This window comes from Stylophora pistillata, chromosome 13 (assembly GCF_964205215.1).
Source record: "Stylophora pistillata chromosome 13, jaStyPist1.2, whole genome shotgun sequence".
In the NCBI taxonomy this organism is placed as follows: Eukaryota; Metazoa; Cnidaria; class Anthozoa; order Scleractinia; family Pocilloporidae; genus Stylophora; species Stylophora pistillata.
This window is the reverse complement of record NC_142531.1, coordinates 3013473-3025547: the sequence shown is the minus strand read 5'-3', so window position 1 is coordinate 3025547 and position 12075 is coordinate 3013473. Positions and strand designations below refer to the sequence as shown.

Below are 12075 nucleotides of genomic sequence, written 5' to 3'. Positions count from 1 at the left end.
CAATGACACAAACAAAAAATAAGAAAAAAAATATCTGCCGAGACCCGGGATTGTTCAGGGCTCATACGAACCCTCCGGTTTTGAACCAGGGACCTTCAGATCTTCAGTCTGACGCTCTCCCAACTGAGCTATCTCGGCGCTTAAAGTGTGTGGTCACTATTTGGTTAAATAAACCTAAAACAAATAATATTGTCTCTACTGCGGCTGCGTTTCGTGATGCCTCGCTTTGATGTAACGAACACAAAACAAAAATGGCGCTTCCGACTTTACAGCCGTACTGGCTGAAAAACTACAAAAACAGGAATGAAGGACACCTTGTTCGAAGAACACAATTCGAAGCGGAAAGAAGGGAAGCTTGGGATAACAACGCACGATATTTCAATAGATCTAACGTGGAAACTACCAAACAACGAGTGTGGGGATCAAGAGAATCGTACGAAGACAGGTGAGATCAGACGGGATATTGTAGGTTTTACTACTTAAATGCGGAAATGCTGAGCTTGTCTTATCATTTTTACCCAGCCTAACTAATGTCAATAGTCATAGTTTAGTTAGTTTAGTCTTTTTCCCTTTATTTCCTCTACTCTAAAGCTCTACAGCTACTGATTTGAGAATTGGTATGTGTCGATCATGACCATAAAAATTTTGTCTCCTTGGTAACATTTATTTATAATAATAATAATAATTTATCAATTTATAGTGCGCTTTTTACATACAATGATCAAAAGCGCACTATACTTTTGATTAAATTAAAAATTAACTTAAACGATATAATATCTCAAATTGAGAATAGAACTGAATATAAAATTGCTCATCGATAAAAATTTTTCAAAAGATAAGTCTTATTAGTATAATTTCAGAGCTGAACAAAGAGTTTCCAGCAATCTGATTGGTCGAGCTCCTTATATGACGCTATATAAACCGCTCCGCGCGGTTTATATAAAATGTTTAACTAAAATGTTAATAAATGTTACTAAAATGTTATGATTTTAGAAATTTCTCTGTGGTTCAGCTCTGAAATTATACTAAAACAATTATTCGCCCCAGGTTCAGTTAATATTGTCGAATAATCCCCTCGACTTCCTCTCTGGGATTATTTGACGATATTCACCTCGCCTTCGGCGAATAATTGTTAAATATGTGCCCTAAAACTGTTCACATTAGTAATCGCACGAAGTTATTTTTGGAAGAGAGTTCCAGAGCCTTGGCGCTGCTACCATAAAAGCTCGATCACCTAACATCTTGGATCGAGTAGCTGGCATAGAAAGTAAAATACTATCTGAAGATCTGAGGTTATATAAAGACAATTTAAATGTTAGTAAATCACATAGATATTTAGGAACAAGGCTGTGAATTGCTTTGAACATAATAAGCAGAATCTTAATTTCTATCTGGGCTTTAACAGGAAGCCAATGCAGACCACGAAGAAGGGTTGAGACATGACAAAACCTAGATGCATTACAAACTAGCCTGGCTGAGGCATTCAAAACTCTCTGCAATTTGTTAAGCTGGTAGTTGGGCAGCCCATACAAAAGACTGTTACAATAATCAATTTCATGCTATGCCAAACTATCCTCAGAAGAATTATGCTCTTACGGAATTTACTTCAGCTCAAAATACAGGTTACATACAATTGGTAGTTTTTGGGTCGTATACCTACCACATAATTTTCTTTGTGCCAATGAGGGAATGCTTTCCAGTTGATCACGAGACACTACTTAAGGTAGAATGAACTAGTGAAGTCATCTTTGTGGTCGTTAAATTAAATGAAATGTCAGACTTTGCCACGTGGCTGTAAGATATTTTATTTTTAACAGCATGCAAGCACTGGATGGTTTATACAAGAAGAACATGAAACAAGATAAACAGCAAAGATTAGAAGAGAGGAGAAAAAGACTGTCTGAAATGTTGTTAAAGGAGACTAAAGAGTATGAGGTTAGGTGTAAAACAAGGTTAACTATTTGACTGTAGTGCAAGTTAGTGTTTGTTGCTGTAGTTGAGACTCAGAGTTGCTTTTAACCCAAATGAATTCGTTGTACTTGTTCTTGATCCTAAAACAGTTGAATAATCAGTAAGAAGTCATCAAATGAAATAATTAATAATAATAATAATAACAAAGATGGCCACTAAAGGAAAACAAGTACCAAAGCCCGCGGTCCTCAGTGGCAAAACTACAAAAAAAGGAGAGAATTAGTGATATTTGAATAAATCTTTCTTTAACGCTACTCCCATTTTATTAAGACTGTAGTTGGTGGTCAGTTTTAGAGTAAGAAAACAGGAAACATTTACTTTACGACTAGGAAAACTGTGAACACATTGGTTTTGAAGGTCAATTGTGTATTGGACATTCACGATAGACCTTTCCATTTGCTTTTAAATTGAATCTCTAGGAAGAGCTTAAAGCAAAAAGACTAGGTGGAGCTGGTAGACTGTTACAGATGAAAGAGAGGTTTGTAACTTAAAAAGCTTCCTTTGATCACTCTGTAATGTTAAGAGTAAACATGTTCCTCTGTTTTGTGTTGTTTACGATGTTGTTAACTGACTATTCAATTTTTATGAAGTGTGCTTTTCTACCTAGAGCTGATGAGCTAAGAGCTGACAAGGAAGCCAGAAGAAAGGAGGTTTGAGCTTTATCATTTTTATCATTTGAATGGGGTATGTCAGTGTTTGGGAAGAAACGCAAGCTCATTTTGTGAGTCATACACTTGAGTAAAGTCACTAAAAAGACATCATTCAACAGCTTGAAATCCCCCATTGTTCTCCGAAAATTGCCTGTGATTACTTTATTGTGGATAGTTACAGTATATATATGCTTATTTTGTGATTTAGCTACGCTTTGCCATTATTGTATTGTGTGCACTAATGAGGGTCTTAAGGAACTATGTAGTGTGATATATTTTTGACAATGCACCAATTGAATTACCTTCTCAGATTGCTGAGCAAAAGTTGTATGATCATTGGAAACAAAATGCTGTAGAACTTAGAGAGGTAAGCATTTGCAGTGATTGTTAGATGCTCTGGATATTTAATCAATAAGTATTTATAAAATGACCCAGTTAATTATTTGGGTCATGATTGGAAATTCAACACTAACTTGTACTTCAATTGTGATATTTTTTCATTGCACCTGGCAGTAGTCTACATATGTAGACAAAAGATCTTTCAAGTAATGCTATTTATTTCTGTGGCTATATCTTGATGGCCTTCTCCTTATACTTTACACATTACTTCTGGTGCTTCATTTCCAAATGAAAACCCTCGCTATTTGATTTTTTTCTTATTGCTATCACTGTAGATTGAAGCTGACCAGCTTAGAGAACATGTAGTGAACAGCTGGGCTGATCAAGTGTCTGACCGGCAAGAGGTAAGGATTTACATTTAACTCTGCCTGAGTTTCTATTCCAAATGAAATCTTTTTAAAAGTAATTGCAAGGGATGGAGCTGGAGAAAATGTCCAGTCGATGGTTGTTGCATTCGTCCAGTACCTTGTGTCATGGTGGGACCTAGTAATGACATCTTGGTTTCTCAGTTGCAACGTCCTGCCTGTCAGGCTAGAAATGGTAGTGTGAAAAATTGGCTTTGAGAGGAATGGAGACAAAAATCAGCTGGTGGTCAGGGACATTCCTGAATTGCCTAGTTCTATTCTCCTCTCATTGATTGGATCTTCACTTTTTCAATTTAGAACCTGAAGTCAGCAAGACAAGAAGACAGAAGGTTTGTGTTAAGTTAGCACTAGTAACTTAAGTTACCTACATGTAGGTAGTTCAGCTGCATTGTACTTGAAAGTGTATTGTGTGTTTGGCAAGTTGAGGCCAGATCATATTCTCAGTTGTCACAAGCAATTTTCAATAGTGTCAAAAGTGCATTTACATGGAATCCAGGGTTACATTTACCTTTAAAACACTCAATCAAAACTCACCGAAGAAACAGGTTCATGTACAGGGTGCACTAATTTTGTTCCCATACTTTGATGGACAGAATGGATGCTGTTATGGAAAGAGAAAGGTTACTTGCTCTTGAGAAAGAAAGAGCTAAAGAGGAAGAAAAGAAGAGGTTTGTTTAAATGTGGTGCTGACCACCAATCTATTTACACTGTAGTTAACAATTGTTCACCAACGTGGAGGTAAATATCCACTACTTTTACCAACACTGAGGTGAATAATTGTTTTAGTGTCTACCACACAGATATCCCCCCCAAAAATTATTTCTTTCAATATACTGCTAAATGGTCAGAAATTGAACTCTTGAAGGGTGATTTTGTTCCATTGGCTGTTCAAATCATTGAGGGGTAACATAGAGCCAAAATTATTAGTGGGAAATACTGTTCTCTCCAGGAAACTCCATGCAAAGATTATGGACTGATGGACTGCCTTGCCTTTTGAGTGGGGTCCAGTAATCTTGTGAATCCATGGTACATATGCCTCATTGAGAAGAAGATGGCTGGATATTGGTAGAGTTCTTTTGTTGCGTTTTTTTTATGAGCCAAGACAAAGTCGTGGGCCATAAAAAGGGCCCAAAGAACGACACTAACATCCAGCCATCTTGACCAAACAAGCTTGGTCAATCAAGGATTTATTAATATATACACTTAGCAAAGTGATTTCTCTTTTTTAAGAATAAGGAATGACTTGTTTATTTTGAGAACCGGGAAAGAAAGACCACTGTGGTTATAGCACAATAAATCCAAAAGAGTTGTTTATGTTTTCTTGTTTTGACTGTCTACTACTGCTTTGTGCAAATCCATCACTGACATTTTCCAAAAATTATGCACTTTGTAAGTCTGCTCCAAACAACCAATTATTTTTAGTGACCTAGGTAACAGAAGTGGCACTTTAAAACTTTCTCTAAAATTAAGCTTTACCCCACCATCCCGCCCCCACCCCCTTTATGTTAGTCTTGAGGAGAAATATCACACGTAAGCCTCTCTTATGTAAGCCACCATGATGTTTAGATGTCTGCACGGGCTAGCTCCAAGGTATCTATATTCAAAGTTTACGTGGCGTGACTCTGCTTATGACCTCAGGGACTCTGAAAATAAGCTTAATGTTCCACTACCGCGCTCTAATTATTACAGAAAAAGCTTTAGCTACAATGGCGCGATATAAGGAACACAGAGTCTCTAGGGTTATTTAAACGTAAGATCAATGACATTCTTTAAGTCTAACGTATGGCATTCAGGGAAAACAGCTTTAGTGTAATAGTATGTAGTTTTAATTTTAAATATCTTAGCGTATGTGATATGTATTTTTATAGGCTGATGAATTGATTGTGTTTAAATAAAGATTAAATAAATAAATAAAATGTAACATAGATTAATGCTTCCTATGCCATGAGCTTGGATACAAAACACTTCAATTCTACATAACCAAATGTTTGATCACTTTTCTTACATTTTAGTTAGAAATGTTTGACAATATCTTTATTTCCTTCCCTAACCATATTAGGGAACAAGAAAATCTTGCTGCAGATCTGAGAAAACAAATGAAAGAACTTAAACTGAGAGATGAAGAGGTATTAATAGTTTGTAAACTGTACTCTTTGTCATGTCTTCAGTGTAGTGAGGGTAGCCATCCTACAATATTTTTTTGGGGGTAGGTGGATTTTTCCTTGGATTTTTCCTTGGATTTTTCCTTTTTCCATGACAACCCTGCTGTAATACCCTACTGGCCTTGCACTTTCCTCAGAGTGACAATATTACTCCAGGTGAATGACTGATAACCCAAGATTTAAATGCTTTTTTCTCCGTATCTAAAATAACTATGAAAAGGTCACTGAAACAATAAATACATCTTTAAAGCTGGATCAAGCTAATAAACCAAATATGCAAGCTAAAGATGATTAGCTGTATCACTTGTAAATGTTGCCAAAATTTAAACTCTTTGAAGGAGAAGATATGATTTCATGTTTCATTGTCCAGAAAAAAGAGATGTGGTCTGTGACTGGGAATTTATTCTTGAACTAGGTAAACAGTCTGTAACTATGTAAATGTTGTTGTGTTTATTGGCAGGCTCAAATGCTGAAACAGGAGCAAGAAGATTTGCTCAAAGCACAAAGAAGGCTAGAACAAGCCGTAAGTTTTCACAGTCATAGTGAGATTCTTTTAATCAGACTGTTTTTATGAAGACTGTTTGGTGTTAAAATGAACACTGAAATACGAAGTGGAATTTCATGGTCAGATTTTGTGGCTGTTCACTTTTGCCTTTTTACCAGCCCTAACTTGATGGTCCTTTCCTTGCAATGTTGTAACATGTATGTGTATGTGGTTGAGTGACAATTGTTTAATTTCATAGATCTACTTACATTCACATCTGTAATAATCTTTGAATGTGGTCAGGATTACTACAACTTGTGATTTGATCCTAGGAGGAAGATCGAAGGCTGCTGGATGAAGCAAGAAGAAAACGAGAGTTTGGGTTAGTTCATTAATGAATTGTACGATTAGTCTGTCAGTTTGTCAATCATTTGGTTTATGACTCTGTAAATCAACAAGTCGGTCCACCACTCATTCAGTCACTGAGTTATTCAGTCACTGAATCAATCTGTCAGTGAGTCAATCAGTCACTGAGTCAATCAGTCAGTGAGTCAATCAGTCAGTGAGTCAATCAGTCACTGAGTCAATCAGTCAGTGAGTCAATCAGTCAGTGAGTCAATCAGTCAGTGAGTCAATCAGTCACAGTCAATCAGTCACTCAGTCAATCAGTCACTGAGTCAATCAGTCACTGAGTCAATCAGTCACTGAGTCAATCAGTCACTGAGTCAATCAGTCAGTGAGTCAATCAGTCACTGAGTCAATCAGTCAGTGAGTCAATCAGTCACTGAGTCAATCAGTCAGTGAGTCAATCAGTCACTGAGTCAATCAGTCAGAGAGTCAATCAGTCACTGAGTCAATCAGTCAGTGAGTCAATCAGTCAGTGAGTCAATCAGTCACTGAGTCAATCAGTCACTGTGTCAATCAGTCACTGAGTCTATCAGTCACTGAGTCAACCAGTCACTGAGTCAACCAGTCACTGAGTCAACCAGTCACTGAGTCAACCAGTCACTGAGTCAACCAGTCAGTGAGTCAATCAGTCACTGAGTCAATCAGTCAGTGAGTCAGTCAGTCAGTGAGTCAATCAGTCAGTGAGTCAATCAGTCAGTGAGTCAATCAGTCAGTGAGTCAATCAGTCAGTGAGTCAATCAGTGAGTCAATCAGTCACTGTGTCAATCAGTCACTGAGTCAATCAGTCACTGAGTCAACCAGTCACTGAGTCAACCAGTCACTGAGTCAACCAGTCACTGAGTCAACCAGTCACTGAGTCAATCAGTCACTGAGTCAATCAGTCAGTGAGTCAGTCAGTCAGTGAGTCAGTCAGTCAGTGAGTCAATCAGTCAGTGAGTCAATCAGTCAGTGAGTCAATCAGTCAGTGAGTCAATCAGTCACTGAGTCAATCAGTCACTGAGTCAATCAGTCAGTGAGTCAATCAGTCACTGAGTCAATCAGTCAGTGAGTCAATCAGTCACTGAGTCAATCAGTCGGTGAGTCAATCAGTCACTGAGTCAATCAGTACAACACAATACAATACAATGTTCATTATTTCAAGAGGGTAAATACATGATTAACCCAGTAAAGAGTTTTCTAACACATGACCCTCTGTAAACCCACCTCTCCCACCACAGGGGAGGACATCCATCACACAGTAATCTCGTGTGTGGGAAATTAACGTCTCCTACCCCAACCCTGCAGGAGACGGGACCTCCATTTATCATCCCTATCCGAGAAGACTAAATATCTAACCATTTCTTGATGTTATAGAAAGGCAGCAAATTCTTCTCAATTATTTTAAGACCCTGAGTGTTGGTCCGGCCGGAGCTCGAACCCTCGACCTCCTGCACGACAGTCCAGCGCTCTATCCATTGAGCTAAGCAGGAGGCGGTTAGCTCAGTCACTGAGTCAATCATGCAATCAATCATTCAGTCAGCTAGTGACTCAGTCAGTCAATTGGTCAGTCATTCAGCTATTTGGTCAGTCAATAAGTAAGACAGTCAGGTGTTCAATTGATCAGTAAGTGGGACAGTCAGTCAGTCAGTCAGTCAGCCAATTTTAAGGATCTAAGTCACTGGAAACAAGGCACTGGATTAACCTAAGTGAATCACTCTCGATGTCTTGCAATTTTGTGAAGATGATGTTTCAGTCATATTCTTGTGACTGTTTTTTAGGCGTGTCCTTATCCGTCAACATAAAGCTCAGATGAAAAGAAAGAGTAAAGAGATACAAGAGGCTTTGGTAAGAGGTGACTGCTCACAATAAATGTTTGATTTAAATATCCAGTACAAAAAGTTATCTTCATGTTTAAATTTTAAACGTTCATCCTTTACTCCGAAATGAAATTTCAATGACTACTCTGAGAATGAATTCTAGGACAAGAATTTCTAGATTCTTTGCGTAAGTACAATTTATAACCCTTGAATTTTTTCAGGAGCTGGATTTGAAGATTTTAGAAGCATTGGCCAAGAAGGTAGACATCGTTTGTATTTATCAAAGAGGCTTCTGTTAAATAGAGTTAGCTCAATTTAAATTATACATTTTAGTTGTTTATTGTGATTCAAAAGTATAGGTGCACACTGCGTACACTGCTTGTAGACTTGCAATTTACGTTACAGTGGCTTTCAAGAAAACAACCAAGTTCTCAGCTCAGAAAATTACTAATAAATCCAATTATGGGCATTTAAAAGTTTCTGCTTGAAAAGGATCATACCATTTAAGCCACAACCCGATGAAGAGAACTTATTTTCTCCTCCCAATTTACCAAATACGAGAAATACGAGATTTTTCTTAAAAGAAATCTATATCTATGAGGAAAAACTTTCTCAACCAGTGTTAACAGAAATCATGTGGAGATCAGATTTATGAAAATTTGTAAACAACACGCAACTGTTGTATTGTAGGCTTAAAAGGTTATAAGACAGTTCCAAAGAAGATCGTCATTCTAGCTTATATCCTTGGTATGACAGATCTAAGGATGAATATGGTCTTATACAGATTGACCAGAAATTAAATGGTTAGACTCGTTTACTAACCTTGCAAGTGGAAAGCTGGTTTTCTTTGTCTCAATTCTTTTAATGAATAGGAAGATCAAGATAAAATAATCGAGACTTCAAGACGAGAGAAAGCCCGCGCTGACGCAGAATACATGAGACAGGTAACAGTTTTTGAAATTTATTTCAAAATGTTTTTCTCTGGGAAGAAGTTTGAGATACATATACTTATTATGTTTCTTTTGAAGGTTGTTGAACAACAACTTAAACTTGAACAACAAAGGGAAGCAGAGTTAGACATGCTCTACAGGTAATGGTAACAATATTGCAACTGTAGTTTGTAACTATTGACAAGCCTTAATATAACATTCATAGCAGTTGTGACCAAGTTTGGAGACTAATGCTAGGTTGCGATGCGTTTGCTTAACTTTGGTTTATGATAGAGGTTCATACAGCAAACTTCCACCCTTCTATCAACTCGTTGGAAAAAATCTTAACTAAGTTTACACACTTGCGTCTGATTGTGGTCACCAGTTTCCAATTTTAGACACTAGTGTCCGATTTCAGGCACAAATACAGATTTCAGACACTAATGTCCGATTTTAGGCACTAGTGTCCGATTTCAGGCACAAATACAGATTTCAGACGCTAGTGTCCGATTTCAGGCGCAAATACAGATTTCAGACACTAGTGTCCGATTTTAGGCACTAGTGTCCGATTCAGACATAAGTATCCGATTATAGACACTTGTATCCGGAAAACTCGCTGAATGTCGCGACAAATAGATGAATGATAAAGTGAAAATTTGCAATACCTTTTTACTGTACAGTCGTTGTGATCCGTTATTAAAAAGTTGTCAAAAGTTCTTGGTCTGGTCTAGTATCTATCTTTTCCCTCTTTTTTCCTAAGAGTGCCAATAATTTTGAACCTTTAAAGCATTTAAAACTCCAACTTAGATCGGGTTTAAATTCTTCTTTTCATGCGTGATGAACCGGACACAATGTCCACCCTTTCTCAGAGATGACCGGACCAAGCGTTTATTTGACCGGACTTTGGCCGTTAACCGGCTGTTATTTTAAGCCCTGATACTGTTTACTCTACATTGTCTAAAGTGCTGACAAGGAGAATTTGTTGAACAATCCTGAGCATCTGTAGTTGGTGATCATTTTCTTTATTCACGTGACCATATTATGTGGTTTAGGGGTGATGTTGTAAGGGGAAATTAGATGCTAGTCACTCTCAAAGATGTAAGGGTTATTTGTCGTAAATTTGTGATACATAGAGATGAAGCAGCTCGAATGTGGACCAAGAGAGAAGCAGAGTGGGAACGGGAAAGACTGGCCCGAGAGAGACTGATGGCTGAAGTAAGGAGAGCGCATTGTTGTTTACATCTGTTTTTTGAGATTTCTTCATAAAGTTATATTTTTTTTAACAGCTTGTCTTGTCCTCTGCTAGGTCTTAGACGTTCGGAGAAAACAGCTGGATAACAAAATGGAGGAAAATAAACGCCGGCAACAGGAGTCAATCGAAAGTCGTGAACAACTGTTGCGAGAATTAGAAGAAGTTCAGAGAATGACAGCAAGGGAGAAGAGTGAAGAGGCAAGATTACGGAAGGAGCGAGAAGAAGAAATTCAAGCACAGGTTAGAATCTGAAAAAATAAAAAACCCGTTCATTCAACTTCGCTCGTTACCCTTCAACTTTTACTTTCATCCGTAGAAACCCGTCTCTTACTGATTTTTCCCTTCCAACACTATCTTTTTTTATCTATCGAACTTGAACAGATAACTTCACGCAGAGAAAAGGCCAAAGAAATGCAACAAATTGAGAGAGAAGAGCTAGAACGGGAAAGGTAACAATGCTTTTATCATCAATAAAATATTTATGACTTTGAGTGATGGTGAAACTCTGTTTCCATGAAACTCATGGAAGCTGCTTGTAGTTGAAATGGCAGTTGCCTTATGCCTTTCAGCGACTTTCAAACGTTTTTGGTAAGGTAGTTTAAGTAGTTTACTGGTTTTACACATAGACTCAATGTGCGTGTAAATTACACATTTTGTTGAAGGCGAGAGAAAGAGGGATATGATAGGATGTTGAGACATGAAGCAGATCATATGAAAGCGAGAGGACCTCATGCAAGGGTTAGTGCAACATCTACATTTTGAACTGTTTCTTTACTCAAAGTTTGCTTGCTTCGTGTAATTTTTTTTATTCATACATATATGTGCATTATCCAACAAATGGGTGGCAAGAATCGAGAAACGTAGTGGGCTGTTATTATCGTCTGTTTGAAGGATAGTGTGTTGGCATTGTCTGAAAAAAAAAAAAAAAAAAAAAAAAAGAGGCTCATTTGTGCCGAAATTTACCCCGTTTTCTCTGGCATGAGGCGATAGGAATATTTTTACAACCTTGGATGGCATTCTGCCCTGTCTTTTATCGGGTTACCTTGCGAGTTTAAACAGAGTCACCTCAAGCCTTATCTTTAATTTGACAACGGCAATTTGCATCCGTAGTTTGTTCCGAGGAGGAGAACAGCATTTGAATAGAATAACTTCCATCGCATCAAGTGGATTGTTAACTTTACCACTCTGAGGTAACTGCGCACATATGGTTGCAAGAAAGTTTTGTGAAGCAGGTCGCCGACTTCTTCACAGTTCGTCGCGCGACAGCTTTTGGTCACTATCTGTTGTCACACGATCATGAAATAGTAACCACTGAATTTACCAGCATTCAAGACAGGAAAGGGACGCTTTAAATGTTTCCTGCTGTAATACTAGCGTGTTAGGGCAAAAATTCGCACAGTAAACACTTCATTGAGGAGGACTCACAATCACGATAAGAAGTGTTCATTTCTCTAAGTTTTGATCGATACTAAAATTCGTTAAGATATTAGGTGTAAATAACAAATAAAAATAAATTGCGCGGGTTATTTCTCGAATTAATCTCTTTGCTTGGTTATCTCTTTGTTTGTGTGGTTTGTTTAGTGTTAAGAACAGTTCATCAAAAGCTTCTAACTTAAACTATGCTGTTTTCAAGGAAATCAAGACATAAGAAAATTTTCA

The 12075-nt window shown here is 37.6% G+C and overlaps 1 protein-coding gene and 1 non-coding gene across 2 annotated transcripts; one reads left to right on the top strand and one right to left on the bottom strand.

Annotated features, from left to right (window-relative positions):
* Positions 1-35: 35 nt before the first annotated feature.
* Trnaf-gaa (transfer RNA phenylalanine (anticodon GAA)) lies at positions 36-138 on the bottom strand. Its single transcript has one exon. It is a non-coding gene; the product is annotated as a tRNA-Phe (tRNA).
* Positions 139-225: 87 nt separating this feature from the next.
* On the top strand, positions 226-11951 carry LOC111331278 (trichoplein keratin filament-binding protein). Its single transcript, XM_022936349.2, has 20 exons — positions 226-445; positions 1818-1935; positions 2391-2449; positions 2579-2621; positions 2932-2988; positions 3296-3364; positions 3683-3714; positions 3979-4053; positions 5445-5511; positions 6008-6070; positions 6364-6413; positions 8197-8263; positions 8457-8495; positions 9108-9179; positions 9264-9325; positions 10298-10379; positions 10471-10656; positions 10798-10865; positions 11079-11154; positions 11527-11951. The coding sequence occupies exons 1-20, from the start codon at positions 252-254 to the stop codon at positions 11557-11559; spliced, it is 1512 nt and encodes a 503-aa protein (XP_022792084.1). The 5' UTR covers positions 226-251; the 3' UTR covers positions 11560-11951.
* Positions 11952-12075: the final 124 nt, after the last annotated feature.